The sequence below is a fragment of the Carassius auratus genome, chromosome 45 (genome assembly GCF_003368295.1).
Source record: "Carassius auratus strain Wakin chromosome 45, ASM336829v1, whole genome shotgun sequence".
NCBI lineage: Eukaryota > Metazoa > Chordata > Actinopteri > Cypriniformes > Cyprinidae > Carassius > Carassius auratus.
This window is the reverse complement of record NC_039287.1, coordinates 3,810,986-3,831,624: the sequence shown is the minus strand read 5'-3', so window position 1 is coordinate 3,831,624 and position 20,639 is coordinate 3,810,986. Positions and strand designations below refer to the sequence as shown.

General features: G+C 36.7%; 1 protein-coding gene across 2 annotated transcripts; it reads left to right on the top strand.

Moving 5' to 3' along the window:
• Positions 1–1,476: 1,476 nt before the first annotated feature.
• On the top strand, positions 1,477–20,608 carry LOC113062968 (uncharacterized protein C1orf112 homolog). Of its 2 annotated transcripts, none has more exons than XM_026233084.1 (33): positions 1,477–1,610; positions 3,728–6,135; positions 6,215–6,333; positions 6,406–6,506; positions 6,586–6,763; positions 6,837–6,954; positions 7,040–7,125; positions 7,197–7,288; positions 7,384–7,454; positions 8,422–8,535; positions 8,676–8,715; positions 8,986–9,074; positions 9,578–9,682; positions 9,766–9,906; positions 10,086–10,164; positions 10,251–10,335; positions 12,622–12,760; positions 13,309–13,398; positions 13,501–13,565; positions 13,716–13,864; positions 14,542–14,671; positions 15,218–15,404; positions 15,704–15,786; positions 16,330–16,381; positions 16,766–16,855; positions 17,043–17,228; positions 17,917–18,033; positions 18,933–19,028; positions 19,155–19,268; positions 19,385–19,489; positions 19,817–19,897; positions 19,989–20,120; positions 20,210–20,608. In XM_026233084.1, exons 2-33 carry the CDS (start codon positions 5,599–5,601, stop codon positions 20,414–20,416), a joined length of 3,978 nt encoding a protein of 1,325 aa, XP_026088869.1. In that variant the 5' UTR covers positions 1,477–1,610; positions 3,728–5,598; the 3' UTR covers positions 20,417–20,608. The 2 variants fall into 2 exon arrangements, with proteins under 2 accessions (XP_026088869.1, XP_026088868.1); XM_026233083.1 differs by having other exon boundaries at positions 10,002–10,164.
• Positions 20,609–20,639: the final 31 nt, after the last annotated feature.

Genomic DNA, 20,639 nt, shown 5'->3' with positions numbered 1-20,639 from the left:
AAAACTATCTGACCTATTTCATTAGTTTTAAAGCTGTTATTTTACTTAAGATCCCCAGAGGTTTCTCGTTTTGAATTTTCGTTTTTGCAGCTTGATTTCTGTATGACCTTGACCCTTTTTTGATGCTACTCAGTTTAATATGTTTACACAGAGTTGTACCAGTTTCCGTGTTATGGAAATAGCTGCCATGAGGGCTCCGGAAAATTAGGGAGCAAAGAAGAGAATTGAATAATAATAAATGTGTGTAAAAATAATTTGTGATAGCTAACTTATCTAATATCATATAATATTAAAGCTCATGCAAACATATCCATTTAGAAACAAATCTGTTATACGTAAACATCTCCACTGAAGGATGATTAGTTTCTATTCTTTTGTTTGTTATTATTATTATTATTTTTCATCTAAATTATCAGAGTGAAACAATTTATCACATGCATATTAAACTGAGCTTGAAGCAGAATAAATGAATTAAAATTGGACATGTGGAAATGATGATGGAAATAACATTGTAAGAATGTTTGAAAAAAAGGTTCCCTTTCTATGTTTCAGAAAAGGTGCACAATAAGAATTTTTTGTTATTCTATATGTGATATTTACCTTTATTTTTGGGGGGGGGTGGATCTGATAGAAATTATGTCAGATGTCGGAAAATTAAAATTTAAAAGGGTACTGATTGTGCTCTGGATTTTCATTGCGTTATGAAGCATTATTTCCATATATATAACTTTTTTACAAATATATTAGGCACGTGATAGATTTCAGTTTTCAGTTTTCAGTTTTCAGTTTATGATTGAAAGGCTGGGATAAGGGTTTATAAAACAATAAAATCTATACATAAAATGCATAGGAAAAGTAGCAATAATTGATAAATTTATCAAATCAGAGATTAAAAACCTTCATATAACACAAAGAAGGCACACAAAACAAACACAAACATCTATTTTATAGTCGACGGCATTACTCCTAATCGATCCTCTTTCTTTCATCTTTCATGGCATTAATTAGATTTTTTTTACTTTAGATGAAATTTGCTATAACAAGTAGCACAGCAATTATTATTTTAATGATTCATTACAGTAGTTAGCAATTCTGGTGTGGACTGAAAGGGAAAGTCCGCAGATCAGTAGAAAGGAAGGCATGCTGGGAGGGAGATAACGGGTACAATGACACAATGACAATAATGTTTTTCAAGTTTGACATAAACTGTATTAAGAACCATATAATAATAATAATAATAATAATAATAATAATAATAATAATAATAATAATATCTGAATTTTTATTTTGTTTTAATTAATTTACTCAAATCGAAAATTTCTCCACCTTTATCCAAAGCATTTTTCTTTACTTTACTTTAAATTACGTGTTTCCGGTTTGTAGCGTCTGTTGATACTGATATCGCATACTGGCGTGCGTGATAATGATGACTGTATAAGGTTTGGTTCCTGCAGCAGCCACAGCGAAAATGGCAGACGCTCTTAGCAAAGTCTCCGACGTCGACATTGATCCAGAGGGAAAGTTTAAATACATATTAGTGAACATAAAGGTTAAAGGTGGAACGGAGCAAAAAGTGATCGTGAGGGGAACTAAAACAGCGGAGTACCACAGTAAGTGTGCACGCTTGCAAGTGCAATAACGTGACTGTCTGTCACTGCAAGCCAGCGAGTTATATTTATCACTAACTTCAGTTTAGTAGTATTTATAAATCAACTGGTAACGTCCATGCTGTTCCTCACTGTTTATAGGCATTGAGGAAAAATAATGTAGGAAAATAACGTGGCTACATAAACGTTGGTAAAAATTATTGACAGTTATCATTGCATTGATTTTGTGGCTTGATTGAGATACTAGTTGTAGTAATGTTTAGTTGGAATACAAAATCTTGACAAAACTGAAACTCAAAATAAACATTATCATGGGTATTTATGGAGTGGTTCATTTTTCCACATCCTTCTCACTAAATCACGTTTTTATTCAGATCACATATTTGAAAAAGTGAATCCTGCTATGGAGGCCTTGGGACTGGAGTGTAGTTGTCTTGGTGGCGGCAAGATTGAGCACAACAATACAGAAAAGAAACTTAGGGTGTTTGGAGAGTCTACGGTAACACCCTTAACCTTTATTAAAACCAATTAATATTGTAACAAAATAAGGTTTTAGCAGGAGTTACATTAACAGCTGCAACAAATGCGGTTTCATAGAGCCACAAAAGATAGAAGTGGACATACTATACAGATACAAACTCGATTCCAAAAAAGTTGGGACACTGTACAAATTGTGAATAAAAACTATGCAGTGATGTGGAAGTCTCAAATTTCAATATTTTATTCAGAATACAACAGATGACATCAACCGTTTAAACTCAGAAAAAATTTTCTTTGTAAGGGAAAAATTAAGTTGTATTTAAAATTTCATGGTATAAACACATCTTAAAAAGTCAGAATCCTTCTACGCAGCCATGATGTTATAATTGATGCAGTATGTGGTCTGGCATTGTCATGTTGGAAAATGAAAGCTCTTCCCTGAAAGAGACGATGTCTGGAAGGGAGCATATGTTGTTCTAGAACTTGGATACACTTTTCAGCATTGATGGTGCCTTTCCAGATGTGTAAGCTGCCCATGCCACACACACACCATCAAAGATGCAGGGTTCTGAACGAGCGCTGATAACAACTTGGGTTATCATTGTCCTCTTTAGTCCAGATGACATGGTGTCCCAGTTTTCCAAAAAGAACTTCAAATTGGCCCAGAGATAAACGCCAATTTGAACGGGATTGTTTAGATATGGCTTTTTTGACCTATAGAGTTTTAGCCGGCAACGGCAACTGGCACAGTGGATTGTGTTCACCAACAATGTTTTCTGGAAGTATTCCATTACAGTAGCATTCCTGTATGGGATGCAGTGCCTTCTAAGGGCCCGAAGATCAAGGGCATCCAGTATGGTTTTCTCTCCTTGACCCTTATGCACAGAGATTGTTCCAGATTCTCTGAATCTTTGGATGATATTATGCACTGTAGATGATAACTTCAAACTCTTTGCATTTTTACTCTGAGATACTCCTTTCTGATATTGCTCCACTATTTTTCACAGCAGCATTGGGGGAATTGGTGATTCTCTGCCCATCTTGACTTCTTGGACACAATGCCACTCTGAGAGGCTCTTTTTATACACAATCATGTTGCCAATTGACCTAATGAGTTGCAAATTGGTCCTCCAGCTGTTCCTTCTATGTACATTTAACTTTTCCGGTCTCTTATTGCTACCTGTCCCAACTTTTTTGGAATGTGTAACTCTCATGAAATCCAAAATGAGCCAATATTTGGCATGACATTTCAAAATGTCTCACTTTTATTTGATATGTTATCTATATTCTATTATAAATAAAATATAAGTTTATGAGATTTGTAAATTTATTCCATTACTTTTTTTTACTCACATTTTGTACAGTGTCCCAAATTATTTGGAATCAGGTTTGTAGTTATCTTTATTTAAACAAGTTAATTACGTAAGAGCTCAGATGACATCTCTTAACTATAAGGAAGGCCTTCAATATGTTTAAAATAGACTTGGTATGTAAAGAGAACACGTTTAAAATAAGTGCACAATTTTGAGCATGAATATTTCTGGGCCTTTCCTAACTTTTTAAGAAATAAATGTTAGGGATGTTCTTGGTGGTTTGAGTCAAAGTTTGCTTTTAAAGAGACTTATCTTTTCTTTTTCTAGGGATACGGGAAGGCCGACCATGCTGTCACAGTGGAAAAGCTCAAATCTGTCTTCAAAGACTATGAAATCATTATGGAATAAAATACTAATGTGATCACTTGAAATAAAATTATAGGACATTAATATTTTGTTGAAGTACACAATTTGATAACACTTCAGCTATCCCTTATTTTCATTTGGATAAAAAATTAGGCTGATGAGATGGTAAATAAATGTTCTCTGATCTGTCAGCAGTGTCAAAGTTGAGATTAGATGGCTGACCTTGATAGCGAGGTCTAACTTGCACAGGAACTCTGCGTGTGTTTTACAGGGTGATAAACAATTCCAGTTTCCTGTCTCCTGTCTCCATCATGGAATGTGTCTGTGTTAGAGATCAGGAACAGATAACAGAGTGTATGTATGATTAATGGTATGTATAATAAACTTGATAATGGACTTCATTAAGAAATTTGGCATTGAGATTCAAACATACAAATTTTATGGATCCATATTTGGTAAGAAAACATTTAACTGAACCAGTCACTATGTTTTCACTATTACAATTAAATTGAAAAAGCTTATTATTGTGTAAAGGCTTACATTTATATAATTATAGTGCATATGCAAAATGTAATATGTTATTTAAATAGCTAACTTAATATGGATCTTATTTTACAGATGGCTTGTGTTAAGAACATAAGTGATTTTTCCATCCTGTTTCTTAAGTTAAAGTCTTTAGCAGTTTCCTGTAGCCTACCGTAAGACCCTGAATATGACCCTCATTGTCTATTTCCATTAAGAGGTTAAATGAGAGCGCTTACACAGCACAAAATACTATTTTTACAATAAATACTGTATTCATTGTTCAATTAAAATTATCCTGAAAGGTGCCAGTGCCAAGTGTCTTGATTTTTAGCAGAGGCCTTCTCAAAAAGGAAAAAATGTTTGATAGCATTATACAGTGTCAATGCCACAGCTTCAGTAGTAATTCATTTTAATTCAAGGTAAGCATTATTTTTATTTATTTAAAAAAAAAAAACAATGTAGTAAGGCAGAACAATGAAAAGTGCTGTAATTTATTGCGTTTTAATTTCCCTGTGAATTTATAGTGCACATTTATAGTGTCTATTTGAACATAATGGGGATGTATTTGGAAGTTCCTGTTGATGTTAAACCCCATCATAGCCTTCTGTTAATAGGCTTTCATCTTCCTTAGCATGTGTTTGGCACAAGCATTTGCACTTACCGTCAAGGATGTTAAAAGAAACAACTGATAATTTCACTTTGAATTCGAGAGGTGTGGAGTATAGTTGAACACAATATTGGCAGCCAGCGTATGTTTCCAGATAGTATTCTGGTAATGACTTTGATGAGTGTAGGAAAGTGTAGTCCCTGTTCCTGCACTCACTTACAGTATTTTCATTCTTCTAAATGTATACTGTAGTCAATCAGTCTTCATCACAATTTAATATGATTATGAGGACGTTGAAGATGTGTAGCCATTTAAAAAAAAAAATTTTTTTTTCGTGGTGGTGGTGGTGGAGTCAAGAGCATATCAGATACTAACAATGTAAGAAATATTCTTAATATCACTATCCCCAACATAAAACCAAATACTTTATATATTAGAACAGAAACACTTAAATGTTTTCCTTGGGTTTTTTTTTTTGTTGTTGTTGTTTTTTTTTTTTATAATTTACTTTTGCTTTTTTTGCGGAGCTCCATGAGTGAACTTCAGTGCGTTTGAGGCATTTTTGATTCTGTGATTAGGATGGTCCACATAGAAATTAAGCTTGTTTGGGGGTGGGCGGGGACAGTATTCATGACACTATAAAATAGTGCTACAACACCTTACTGCAGTGTGGCTGTGTGGTAATTTGGTGGCTGTAATAATGGGGCTTATGAACTGTGTGCTTGAGCTTTTAGCGCTGGTTGCATTTGATCATGTGTACAGTGCCAGGCCAATGGCTCAAGTGATTCAGCCTCGGGTGCTGAGTCAAGATCCTCAAACAGTTGATTGTCCACTTGGGGAGCAATTGAATTCAATCCAAAGTTCTAATGGAGTTCAATCTCCGAAGCCCCAGCTAGCCCCGGTTACTTCAAATCTGGCCCCTTTGAGTATTCAGTCCAAACAAGAATTGCTGGGCCCAGTCAGGGAGCTGGCTTGGAAGTTCCCAAAGGTCCAAGAAGAGCCAGTACAGCCAGATTTTAACTTTGAGTTGCAGCAGCCTAGGCCTTCTGACAGTGTAGCAGTCCAGTGTTGGGAAAATAGAGTGCATGTGGAAGTGAAGCAGGACTTCTTTTGTAATGGGCAGCTGCTTGAGCCCTCTTTTTTATCTCTAGGGGGCTGTGGTGTGGAGAGTGTGGATGCAACTGCCAGAGTCCTGATCTTTCACTCTGCGCTTCAGGAGTGTGGTAGTCAGCTTTTGGTCTGTCTTCTGGCTTCTTAAATTTGCTCATTGCCGAAGTCCTGCATATTCAGCAGCTTCTAAATGTATTCTCTTGCAGGTGACTGAGAATGAGCTTGTCTATACCTTTACCCTTGATTATAGACCAGCTACACTACAAGGCACCCCGATTTTAAGGTCCAGTGGTGCTACAGTTGGTATTGAATGCCACTACCCCAGGTCAATTCTTTATTTGTGTTACTAGTGTAACTTCACAATTCAAGCCTTCTTGACATAAGTATTTCATTACAGGAGACACAATGTGAGTAATGAAGTGCAGCCAGCTTGGATCCCATATGCATCTACCCAGATTGCAGAGGACATTCTTGTTTTCTCCCTGAAGATCATGACTGGTTTGTTTCCTTTTATGTATCGGAAGTATTTTCATCAGTACTTTTGGTTTAATTTTGTGTGTGTTTGGGCTGTCTAAAGATGACTGGATGTTTGAAAGGCCTTCCGCCGTTTTCTTCCTGGGAGATGTCTTAAATATTCAGGCATCTGTGAAGCAGTACAACCACATTCCCCTTCGTATATTTGTGGACAGCTGTGTTGCCACTAAAGGCCCTGATGTGAAATCTGCTCCAAAGTATTCTTTTATTGAACACCATGGGTAAGAACGTTTACATTGAGAGTTCATATAAGTGTGGGAATCAAGATCCTCATGAGACTTATTGGCGTTTTAGTTGCCTCACTGATGCAAAGTATACAGGCTCCATCTCCAAATTTCTGCCCAGAGTGCATGATGACAAACTCCAGTTTCAACTGGAGGCCTTTAGGTTCCAACAAGAAAGCAGTGGTGCTGTATGTTTTGTTTGCTTTTTCTGTTTGTGGTTCAATTAGGCTACTCTAAATCTTGTTGCATGTTGTAAGTGGCCTGTCTTTGCAGATTTACATCACCTGTCTTCTAAAAGCAAGTGCCGCTTCGGTGCAGGTTAATGAAAATCACAAGGCTTGTTCTTTTAGTGCAGATGGGTGAGTCTGGGTGGATGATGTGACTATTCTGTATAAAATTCGTCCACTAGACCAGTTTATTTGTTTTTTAGATGGGTTTCTTCTGATGGAAGGGATGAGGTATGTGGCTGTTGTGACACAAGCTGTGGATTGACGACTGATAGCGTTTTAAGCGAAGTTCCTGGTAGGCTATATTTTGCATGTGACTGAGTCCCAAATCTGTAGGTTTTATCCTGGCGTTAACCGGGTTTTTTTTTTTTTTTTTTTTTTTAACCACAGGTTTCCAGTGGGAAGCAAGAGCCCAGGTTGGCCCTCTCCAGGTCCGGGAAAACCAACTTCAAGCCAAAAATGTGATTTGATTTTTTTTTTTAAATAAAGCTTTAAGTACGAATTAATTGTTTTGTATGGTTTTTGTGGGTCACAATTATGAAATCGTTATCGGATTTAAAGTGTACACGATTTAGCAAATAGAGGGAATAAATTAGTAAATCGTGCGCAGGCTTTTTTTTATTATTAATGTGTAGGGCTCCGTAAGGACCAAACATTTATTGAACGAAACATTTCTGAAATAATGTGTGTGTGTGTGGTCATTATACAGGTTTTATCTCTTCACCGCCTCGTACATCGATTCAGCAACATTTCGTTTGTGATTGGATCATTCAAGAAGTATAGAATATACTGACCAATCACTGTAGACTGCGGTGTGACTGAGATGAATTAAACCACACTTCGACTTAAAGAAAACGGCGCGAAGTTGGGAGCGATACCAATTCTCTTTTAGAGGGGAGTTCTTAAGCACTTTAATGTTACTGACGTACACCATGGACTTTAAAACAACAACGGAAGTAAGCTATATGTATAATCAGAAAAACGAATACAAACGTAACGAGGAAATATACTTTAAGTAGCGTTAAATAAGCACACATAGCGCTTAAGACAATGAACAGGTTTCGTTTTCTTAATGAAACCCTATGCGGTGCTGACGAATGAAATCGCCCAGAAGGAAATGTGGAGAACTCAAACAGAAGACCTAAATTTGTATAAAGGATCTCATTATTGTCTATAATTATCACTTAAACGCGTTTATTAATCGCAGTTATCATCTGAATAAGTCGGTAAGTTTCAAGTAGATAATATTCAAAAAACTTGTATGAAGCAAACGTAGTTGAGTTAGTTTTACCTTCAAATTGAACGAACAAAGTAACAGTTATGTTACATTTTACTACGAAAACATGTTTGGACGTAGATTAATCTGTGATATACTTGTTTCATAAACATATAAAACCGAATTAAGTTACAACTTTGTTGTCAGAGCAGGTGTGTTTTGAAAAGGTTTCCATAATGTCTCAAGTGACCCTTTTGGATGAAGTCTCTCGATGGGACCAGGAGACCTGTCAACAAGAACTCAAAACCGTCCTGCCCAAACTAATTATATCCTTTCCTGACTTACTTCACAAATTCATTTCACTTGTAGTTTAAGGCAGTGTATGAATGTACACATGTTTCATTGTTTAGGACTACCATAGTAAAATTTGTGTAACTATGATTAAGATTGACCTTGACACTTGAACGCCATGCATCATGACACTGACGGCTGGGAAGAGCACACAAGTAAGTCTGAGCTGTCATCAATACTGTATGTAATAGTTTTAGACCTGGCATATCTTGGGTGGACCTCTAAACATAAACATTACTTTGTATGATATATGTTCTTGTTTTATTTTGAGACATCTAAGCGAGCAAGTTGAAGCACAAGTGCCAAATAAGTGTCCTCATTTAATTCAACTATCTTCAACACGCTTATGCTTTTCTCAATAAATATTTTGTTCGTATAAAATACTTTGATTTAGATTTTCTACACTTTATATACCATCTCTACAGATATTCTTCAGACGATCACAAGCAGGTTCCTCCCTCATCTTTCTTTATCTGATTTGGAGAAGGAGTGTTTCTCCACAGTTTTACCCAAGGTTAGAAAATTAAATTCCCTCAAAATGTCGGCTTTGGTGTTGGGAAGAGCTTTTTTTTTTTAAAGCAACAGATGAAAGGAATAGGATTGTTTCAAACAACACATTTGTAATGAATTATGTCACACATTGCATGAGATGAAAAGTGAATTAACACTGGCAAAAATGAAATGCTTTGGTAGTGGATTAATTAACTCATCAATATATGAGTGATTCATATACAGTATATCAGTGATACTAGACATCATTGTGCATTTCAAATCCTTAGTTTCACTTTAGTTCTCTGGTCTGGACAGCAAGCTGTCGGAATGCTTAGCAGTCAGAGAAGTTACCTCCCAAAATGCTGTCATAGCCAATCTGGCAAAAAAAATTAAGTCACACAATCATCATTTTCATGATTATTGCTGTCACTTTAGAGTACTCGGTAACTTGTGCCAACCCAATTCTATAGCCTGAAATATTCAACATGAAGCATGTTTTTATGTGTTGTCATGTGCGATCCACAGGTGGTAAAAGTGTTTGCCAGTCTTTTGGAAGAAATCAGCAAGCAAATTGGAGGCCTTTCTAGTCAAAACACAGAGCTGCATGTGTTTTTGAGAAATATCTTGAAGGTTTGAATATGCCATATTAAAATTGAAATAAAAATGTCTTCATTTGCTGGTCATAGTGATTTCTGCTGTTGTGTTTTTGCCAGATGATGGTCCAGACCCTAGAGTCTCTCTCTGGCTGTGTACGTCATGTCTGTTCCTTCGAGGAGTCTGTTTCCTTTGATACCATTCGCTCTCTGCCCTCTTGCATCCTCAGAGTCCTAAAGGACACCTTCCAGCACTGCAAGGTACAACATTTATTTTTATATAATTCACTGGACATATTTTTAAAACCAGGATTTTATTTTCTGCTAATTTCAGTATGATGTTGATGTGTTTATAGAACAGTGAGGTCATGTACAGTGGAAGGCTGTCATTGGTGGGTGATCTGCTTCAGGGCCTGTTTAAAGAGGCCTATTCTTTGCAGAAGGGCCTGATGGAACTGTTGGACAAAATTAACTTGGAGGACACTGCTTCTGAGGAGGAAGTGTCAGATATTGTCACAGGTTTGTGGTATCTGTGTGAGAAATCTCCAGTGAAGAGATGGATATGCTTATCTATAGTTGTTTTGAATTTTGTTTTTGGCTTGCAGTGATTCACAGTCTGCTGGACATATGCTCGATCATATCTGGATTGGACATTGCGCTACATGCCAACTCATGGAAATTTATCATAAAGTGAGTAGTGTTGTTACGGTACCAAAATTTCAGTATTCGGTACCGATACCAGTGAAAATCCACGGTTCTCGGTACCAAAGCAAAACACAAAAATATGCTAATAAAAAAAAAAAACTTTTTTTATCACTAAATTTAAAACGGTAAAATGCTTGTGAAGTGACTCAGAACAGTTCTGGTGATGTTGTTTATGTATTTATGTCCTCATTGAGACGGCAGATGCTGAAATTACTGCAAGCGTCACACGCTTCAGTCCATGTAGTAAACAAACCTGCACGTCTCTGCCATTCATTCATTCACACAGAGATGTGCAGAAGATGCAGGATTCATATTTCAACCAACTTTTGCCACTTAACATTTACAGATACTGGTCCGTATGGAGGTTTGATTTTATTAATTTATGCTAACTTTGATAAATTCCGTGACTGTCCATATTAAAATGTAAGTTTCATTTTCTTGACTGGATTTTGAGATTCTGGCCGCGTTTTCTGCTTCGCGGAAATCATAGCACTCTATGCATCAAGAACCGGGTTGACCGGGTCCTCGGTACCACCGGTACTTAAAGGGTTAGTTCACCCAATAATCAAAATTATGTCATTAATAACTCACCGTCATGTCGTTCCAAACCTGTAAAACCTCCGTTTATCTTTGGAACACAGTTTAAGATATTTTAGATTTAGTCCGAGAGCTCTCAGTCCCTCCATTGAAGCTGTGTGTACAGTATACTGCCCATGTCCAGAAAGGTAAGAAAAACATCATCAAAGTAGTCCATGTGACATCAGAGGGTCAGTTAGAATTTTTTGAAGCATCGAAAATACATTTTGGTGCAAAAAAAGCAAAAACTACGACTTTATTCAGCAGTGTCTTCTCTTCGTTGTCTGTTGTGAGTAGGGGTGTGACGGTTAGTATATAATCGTGAGACCGGCGGTTATAGTTGAACACCGTCATTAGATCTCTATAACCGCCAAAACCGTGTCATTAAAATATTTTTTACAAACATTTTTTTATCAAAAATTATTTTCATTTTTTAGATAGGATCATAATATGCGCAATATATCGGGAGACATGGTTTTTACCACTTAATGAAGTTTTTTAAATCGTCAGACATGATATTTACCACTTCATTAAATTTTGCTTTGTAGAAAACCTTTCTTAAAAACGAATTTCGTTTTGTACAAATTTTATCTTAATTTTAATAAATGTTTCATCAACCAATTGCATGTATTTTAATTAATAAAAAGCAAATATAGCAGACAATGATAACCGTGACATTGAAGCACCAGCGCGCCGCGTTCACTTGCACTGCACTGTAAACTAGAGCATATCTCATCGTAAATGAAACTCAGCGTAGGCCTATGCCTCATACATTAGCATTAAATATCTTTGCTGCATCCTTTCTAGAACAGACAAGGGCTTTTTTTTGCGGCTCGCATCAGCAAAGCATTGCATCGTCCATAGACCGCAAAACAATCAGCGGATGGCGGGCGGGTGCGGCTTTGAAATTTGCTCAAAAAACGTTGGCGCGAATGGTGAGTTTTGTGACAGATCTCCTTAATAAACGGAGGTCTGAAATCTCTGCCCCTTTACCGATCAGAGCGCGCGCTGACACGGAGTTAACCCGCTGTCTCCAAGAACAACCAATTGACTCTACGGCAGATCCACTAGCATGATGGCGAGACAATGAAACACGCTATCCGCTCTTAGCAAAATTGGCACGTAAATACATGTGTGTTTGTGCTACAAGCACAGCATCAGAGCGAGTTTTTAGCACTGCGGGGAACATAGCTACACCTGTCAGATCGTCACTAAAACCGACTAAAACTAAAACTTTTTTTGTTTTTTGTTAAGGATTTGTTCATTGTGTGTGATTCATTTAATGGAAAGCACATTCACTGCTAGTTGTCTTGCTGTTAATTTTAAATAAATGTAGAGCACGTAGCTAATCAGTGTCTGCCCCCCCCGGACGGTTATGTTATGAACCGTCACATTTGACTCACGTCATAACCGTCATCACCAATTCTAAAACCGGCACACCCCTAGTTGTGAGTTCAAAACAAAGCAGTTTGTGATATCCGGTTCGCGAACTAATCACTCGATGTAAAAAATAAATAAATAAATAATGCTAATTATACTGCTCCGGGTGTTTGTTCACGGTGTATGTGTTCTCTACTCACTGCTGTGTGTGTGCACTTGGATGGGTTAAATGCAGAGCACCAATTCCGAGCATGGGTTACCATACTTGGCAAAATGTCACAACTTTATATACTGAGAGTTTGTATTCAATTTCAGACAGAGCGTGAAGTACCAGTCTCTAGTAGAAGATCGGCTTCGCCATACTGACATAGCCTTCTCTTTGTGTGAAGACCTGTATACATCTGTCCAGAACTGTATTGAGCTGGCCCAACAGATCCAGCAGGCAGGACTACAGGTAGACTCATCATCACTTTAACATTTTAAACAGATTGCATTTTTTTTAACAGAGATGGTGAATGTTATTTATTGGTTGCTGTGGTATTTTTAATTGCAATAATGGTGACCTTGAAACACTCATCAAGGGACTTTTTTTGGTAACACTTTAGAATAAGGTTCCATTAGTTAATGTTAGTTAACTACTTTCGTTAACATGAACTAAGCAAGAACAATCCTTCTACAGCATTTATAAGTCTTAGTTCATGTTAATTTCAACATTTACTAATGCATTATTTAAATCAAAAGTTGTGCTTGTTAACATTAGTTAATGCACTGTGAATTACCATGAACTAACAATGAATAACTGTATTTTCATTAACTAACATTAACGAAGATGAATAAATACAGTAATAAATGCATTATTTATTGTTTGTTCATGTTAATTAAAACATTAACTAACATTAACTAATGGAACCTTATTCTAAAGTGTTACCCTTTTTTTAAAGTGTCTAAAGTGTCACATAAAAGGTCAGCTCATATCTCACTTCCACCTTTTGTTTTTCACAGGAAATTGTGCACTGTCCAGAATACAAGCTTTTCCAAAAAGCCACAAAAATGTGTAGGTTTTTTGCCAACACATTAGTCCACTACACAAAGGTAACTGAGGGCAAAGTTAAAGTTATTCATTTAAACCTGTTAAAATGATTTTAACAGTCAGAAATAGTTACAGTTTTCTGGGGATTTTTTTTCATGTGATAGGAATTTAAAGAATTTCTTGCCAAGTCATGCCGTCGATTTCACCAGTTGTATCTCCAAATCCACAGGTAAATCAATTATATATTGCTTAAGGTCAACACTCTTAACATAGGGATTTTAAGCAACATGATTTTTTTTTTTTCATTTTTCAAAGTTTCATTTTTGCTCTCTCTGTTTTGTCTATGTCTTATTAAGCTTGTGTTTTTTTCCCTCCTCAGCAAGTTCCCTCCCTCTGTGTGTGCCCCGTTTGTGCCCTCTGCCCTCAGTGAGGAGTTGAGAGTGGCGGTTCTGGTTCCCATGGATGTCATGCTGACACAGCTGCTCTCTTTCCATCCCTTTGCAGAATCTGTCCTGGACCCAGATCTCCGTGAGTTTCTTCTTGCAAACTTCTATAACAACTTCCAGGGTTCTCTTGAACTCTGGAACACTCCTTTAACATTGCCTCCAAAAAATAATTGGCTTGTTCATTGAAAGCTCATACATCACTTAATTAACCTGGTAATTCAAGTTTTTGTTCTATTTGTAATGTGAGTGATGGGTCACTGTCTGCAAAGTCTTAAGAGAGTGAAATGAACTGGTGAGGAATTTCTTTAATTTCAAGGACATAGTTACATAACAAAATGCATAGAGACTGACTGTCCATGACACATTGCTGAGTGCATATCCTGTACATTTCCAGGTCACTTAAACTGAATTAGTGCCCATGCCCTTTCATTATTACAGGGCAGTTCTTCCATCTTTCCATCATGTGGAGTTGCACTCTCTGTCTGACAGTTTTTGGATTATTGGCAAGATAAAAACAACTATTTGTTCCCACAACACATTAATTTTTTCCCCTTTTTTTTGGTAAATCATGGCCATGTTGTTCTAATTCTTTTGGTTGTTTTAGTAAAATCGTTAACTAAATTAAAACAAACAAATTAATACATGACCTCACTTTACCTAAAACTAATAACTTATGGGAAGAATTATTTTTAATTGTAGGTTTCTTAAACATTTTTTAAAAATTACCAATTAGTTTTTCCTGTTGTTTCTGTATCTTAGAGTCCAGTACAGAATTGTGTCTACCACAGTGTCTGCTACTGGTGAGTGTACTGGGTAAACTCTCCTCCCAGCCAGAAGAGGCGATGCGGCTGTGGAGTGATGGCAGTCAGTTTTCGGAGGAAACTCCCAGGTACTTTACACTTGTGTATTTTTGCAGGACTAAATTGGCAAACTAGTCAGTTGAGTATCATTGTGAGTTTAAGCATCATAAATTATGCTGAATTGGCTTGCCGTTTATTGATAACGTTTTAATGCTGCAATAAAATGACCTTTCATTGAACAATACTGTTAAAAGGTTTGGGGCCAGCAAGATTTTGTAAAAATTTTTAAAGAAGTATTGTATGCTCACCAAAGCTGCATTTATTTCATAATAAATTTAAAAAATCTCAAGAATTTGTTTTTCAAGAATCTTTGATGAATAAAAGAATAACGTTTATTTGAATTTTTTTTTTTTCGTATCAATGTAAAAGTTTGCTTTCACTTTTGATCAACTTAATAAATCCTTGGTGAAAAAAAAAGTTACTTTACATCATCTTTGTCATTTATCCCTCTGTTGTTTACAACTGCATTTCAATCCTGGAAATGTAAAAATTGTGCCTACTTAAATCGAGATTTCGAGATTAATTTTTTTTTGGCTCAAGTGCATAATACCATCAAAAAGTCTTTCTTTCCACAGATGGTCTGTGTTTGAGGCAGTGTTGCATAGTTTTCGGCGGTGTATGTTGGAGCGTGCCGTGCCGGTGTGGTTGCCGGGAGTAATGCTTCATGGCCAGGCTCAGGGTAGAGTCAGCCTGCACCAGCATGTGTGTGTGCATATGTGTGCTTGTGTGGCTGTTCTGCCCACTCAACACTTCGCACCATTGGTCAGTCATCTTTTTCTATTGAATTCTGTTCAAGTGTTATATAACTAAGCTTGATCTTCCTCTCTTGATGATGTGACAAATAAAATGAACTCAAAACCTTCTGTTTTTAAAAGACAAGTCACATTTTAGCTATAAGTCTTGAAATAATTACATTCTTATGCTGTTCTTGTAATTACTTTGATCATGCTGAAATTATTTTCAACTGGCTAAGTGACAAATAGCTGGTCCTTAATACATTTCATCAGAAATGAAAGGAAAACCATCAAAAAAACTTATTGTCCTCTGTTTTCTTCTTTCAGGAGCGGTCACTTTTAGCCGCCGTATTGCAGGCAGACATGCAGACGGCTGTCTTGGCAACAGATGTCTGGTGCTTCCTGGCACGGTAAGAATAGATACACACCCATTGGACTTCTATGACTACTACTTTCCAGAGCTGCTACAGAGAATGCCAAGCATGAACAATCAGAGATATACCTGTTTTTAATCTTTTTAGAAGTGTCATTGTTGTTTAGGAGTCATTCAATACTTTCTAAAACCCCTTAAATAATATTAAATTCAATTCAAGTTTATTTGTATAGCAATTTTTAAGATACAAATTGCAAAGCAACTTCGAAAATTAAGTTTCTACAAAACTTACCTTATAAGTGGTGATCAGTTTATGTGCAAATGACAGGAATTTTCAGAAAAATGTATACAAGACATAGTCAACCAGACGATGAACACTATTAACAGCAGTAATAATGTGATTGCATAGTAAGTAGCAATATTTGTTATTTATCATGGTTATCAATAAATAATATTGATAACCATGCTCTACTAGCACCTGTGTCTATACAAGTTGGAAAACATCTACTGCTCTAAAGAATGCAAGGAAAAAATGTTTATAAACAATATCAGAGTTCAAGTTCTTTCTGTCTCTCTTCAGGTATGGCACGGCTGAGTTATGTTTTCATCATGTTCTCCTTATTGCTCACCTGGTGAGTTAGGAGTGTGCTGGGAATGGGAATTTTTGAGCAATTTAATGAATTCTTGTTGAAAAAAGTAGCAGTTTCTTTACAAAAAAAAACATTCTAAAGATTTATGTATGTGTGTTCTTTACATTTGACAACTAGAGAAATTTGTCTGTGTTAAACCATACTTATATTAAACCTTGTACTATCTTGATAATTAATTAGTTTTCTAAATCAATTGACCATTTTAAAGATGACTACATACTCTTGGATGACTGTAATTAAATTTTTGGAGAGTGTTTATACTTTTTTTTTTCTTTAAGTTCTCTTGGTTTGAACATTGTCTGAGCTAATTCTCTGGTTTTGTTTGTCCACTAATGATTTCCATGGCATGTATTGTTGTTGACCTAGATAAGGTCATGTCCTGGAGAGGGTTATCAGATGTTTCACTTGGCCCTGCTGCTTAGACGTCTGCTATTTCTCATGACACCCAAGCACCAGGTTAGTTTCTTTTTCTATTGTCCAGATTAAGAATATGAACGCAACTTTGCAGAAAAACTTCCTCAGAACATTGATGAGTTTGTAATATACTGTCGTTTTTTTCTGTACCCACCGATGTTCTGTCTTTGTTTTGTAGGTAGCAAAATGGTACATTCATAAATATGATGAAGTGCTTTTTTTGTGACAGGTGGAGTTTGTAAAGCGCTTCCCTCCCGCTCAGGAGGAGAACCTGTGTGTGTGGCGCCACACTCTGCTGAGGTGTCTGTGTACAGAGGCACGAATGCGGGTGGAGGAAGAGGTGCTTGCCGGGGCTTCTGTTGTGCTGCAGGAATTGGAGAATAGCGGCTACAGGATGGGAGATATACCGAGACTTGTGAGAGAAATAATGCAACAAGAGTGCTATTGAATACATAAACTTTATACTTGACAAGATGTTTGCCATCATTTTGTATTACATGAGAGTTTTATTTTAAAAACATGAAAAATGCTTGCATATTTTTAGTCATCTGTCAGTAGAGGAAACCGACAATCTTAGATCCAGATTCAAGTTCTAAGCCAATAAATGTGTTTTATGCCTTACCCTGAGTCTTACCCTGAACAAATCCTGTTGAGGGTTGTTGTAGATTAAAGTTTTGATTATGGACACAAAACAAAATCCTGCGCGAATGCATTTTAGTCATGGGGAAACTTGGGGATTTCTATTGTTATTTCAACACTTTATCTCTCTCAACATTTAAGTCGAAGTGAAAGCGATGTGACACAGCCAAGCATGGTGACCCTGGTGACACTTGGAATTCGTGCTCTGCATTTAACCCTTCCAAAGTGCACACACACACACACACACACGCACCCGGAGCAGTGGGTAGCCATTTATGCTGCAGCATTCGGGGGGCAGTTGGGGCACCTCAGCCGTGGTGTTGAGGGTGGAGAGAGCGCTGTACATTCAATTCCTCCACCTACAATTCCTACAAATCTGACATCCTGCCCTTAAAAACCAGACTGACGTTTAAGGTAAATATATTTCCCAGGGCAGGTTTTAAATTAGTTTCTCTGTGTTTCAGAACCAGATTCTAGGCTGTGTGCTGATGTTGATGGGAGGGAGCGACCTACAGGCTGAATGTGTGGGGTCTTCTGTGAAGATCATCTCTCAGCTGTGGAGTCGCATGAGTAGCAATCAGGTGATCAGATTACACATATAATGTACATGACTGTTCTAAATTTTGGGGTCAGTAAGATTTTGTTTTTCTTGTAATGAAATTAATATTTTCTATTCAGCAAGGGTGCATTAAATTGACAAAAAAATACATTTCAAATAAAACGCTGTTTCTATTAATCAAATAACCCTGAAAGAAATGTCACAGTTTCCACAAAAACATTCCGAATAGCCTTTCTTGACAGTGATAATAAGTATTTTTTTAGCAACATATGTCGGCATATTAGAATGATTTCTGAAGGATCATGTGACACTGAAGACTGGAGTTATGACTGATCAGCTTTGCCAGCTCAGGAATACATTTTAAAATGCACAAAACTTAAAACCGTTATTTTGAGTTAAATATTATTTCACAATATTACGATTTTTACTGTATTTTAATCAAATAAATGCAACCTTGGCAAGCATAAGATTCTTTTTAAAAACTTTTAAAACAAATCTTAGGGTGTGTTTGATTTTGATCAAAACTGGTGTGATTTGTTCTGTTAGCGCCTGTTAGTGCGGTTCATTTGAGTATGTGTGATTGCTGCCTTCCGAACCTCGATGCACACCTAACAAGTGGACAGAGACTTCTAAACAGATGTGTCTTCGTCTCATTCCAAACAAACTCTGGTGTGGTTTGAATGAAATATTTATGCAACAAGGAATAAATACTTCTAACCGAACCTAAAACAGGATGCAATGACAAGATGCAATGCTATGCGGTGTGATTTCATGACGCAAAACAAGTTTTTTGTTACATGTTTTTGTGTTCGGTAAGTTCTGTCATGAAATCTATGTCATCCAACCTGATCAGTCAGGATGTGAATGTATCACTATGGCTTTAGGTTCACTGTTTTTTCTTCACTGTTCATGTACTATCAGGTGCAGGTTCATCCACCTCTCCAGTGCACTGTGAAGTTACTCCTGTCAATATCAGCTGTCCTGATCAAAAGTGTAGATCAACATGTCATTGTTCAGGTGATCTTTTAACATTTCCTGTTTTCTTAGGGAAATTTATATATATATATATATATATATATATATTGTAACTTTTTAGATATCTGTTCATTTTGATTCAAGGTTTTTTGTCTTTGCCCAAAAAAGGCTGTTTCCTGTTTGAGCGGGTTGACTATCCAGAAATGCCCAGATGACCTACTTTTAGCTGCTTTGGAGTTCCTTGCTTCACTGGGAAAAGTATTTATTTCTCCCAATATTCAGGTATACATGGAATATGAGGTAAAAAAAAACAAGCAAATTCTGACCAGGAATGATTTCTTCCACTTGGTCATTTCATTCTGTGTGTGCAGTACTTATATGTATGTGTGTGACTGCAGTGCCAAGTTTTGCCTAGAATCAGTGGTCTGTTCAATGGTCTCCTGACTCACCCATCCTGGCTGATACTCCATCATGTCCTCGAGGCCTTTGGCCTCTTTGCAGAGGTCAGAATTTCCCCATTATGTAACCATTTATAAAACAGACAATGTCCTCAATTGTTAAATTTGTATATTTGAGAAAGTGAATGTATAATGAAACATTTTTGAAATATCTACACAAATCTGACTTGGGTATAACTACATAAAGGGTGCATTTACTTGAACTAGTATAGGTACATTTTGTAATTTAAAACTAAGTGATCAGTTATGCTCAAGAACTTGAGTTTTTATTTATTTAGTAAAAAAAAAAATCTCAAATCACATCCCTGTTTAACTCTGTTTTTAATCAACAATTTTGTAATCTAGCTCTCGTCTCTCTTTTGTAACTTTAAGATAACCAACCATGAGGAAGTGATTTCTCAAACATTGACATCAGAGGAGATCAAAACCAAAGTGTTAAACTACCTCAGTAAGGTATGAAATGAGAGATTCACAGACTAACAAAAAGTGTTATTTTGTCTTCTTGGAGTGCTGCTTATATAGATTATTGCATCACTCTCTACAGATTGTCTCACACCAGGAATCTGAGGAAGCAAGACTCGGACGTCTGAAGGAGTGGAGGAGTGTAATAGAGAAACACTGTGAGCGAATGGAGTGTGAGGACAACTCACCTGTACAACCGCCACTTACTGAAGAGGTGAGTGAGTGAAAGGATGACTAGCTTTCTAGTCTGACATACTTCTGGAACAAATCTTTACTAATTCTGTGATTCTTTGCCTGTTCCAGCCATGTCCGAAGAGGGCAAGACAAGAGACCAAAGTAGAAGAGGAGCTTGAGAGATACCTCCAGACAGCAGAAAGTGCCTTGAAAGCCCTGCAGGCAATAGTGGGGCCAGGCCACAACCCATCCCCTCCACAGTGGGTCAGGACCAGACTTGAGGTCTTACAGACACTGATAACTCAAATCAACACCACTACAGTAGAGGAGCACTGATTCAACCACAACAACACCTCTACCTCTGGCTGCTTTTAACCTACGCTGCCTTTTTGTTCCATGTCACTACATTTGCTGAAGTCACCCAAGATATTTGTATAGAAGTTTTTTTTTTTTTTATAAGGAAAAGTGTCACTCCAAAGACCAAAAAATTGTTTATTAAATAAACTTCATTAAAATATGTTTTGTTGACTTTTCTAGTCAGTGGTTTTATATTGAGATA

Excerpts from the sequence above, each read along its gene's own strand:
- LOC113062968 (XM_026233083.1), top strand. The coding sequence starts at position 5,599 with ATGGGGCTTATGAACTGTGTGCTTGAGCTTTTAGCGCTGGTTGCATTT. Across the intron at positions 7,455-8,421 it reads ACCAACTTCAAGCCAAAAAT|GTGTGTTTTGAAAAGGTTTC; the intron begins GTGATTTGATTT and ends TTGTCAGAGCAG. Across the intron at positions 13,399-13,500 it reads CATTAGTCCACTACACAAAG|GAATTTAAAGAATTTCTTGC; the intron begins GTAACTGAGGGC and ends TTCATGTGATAG.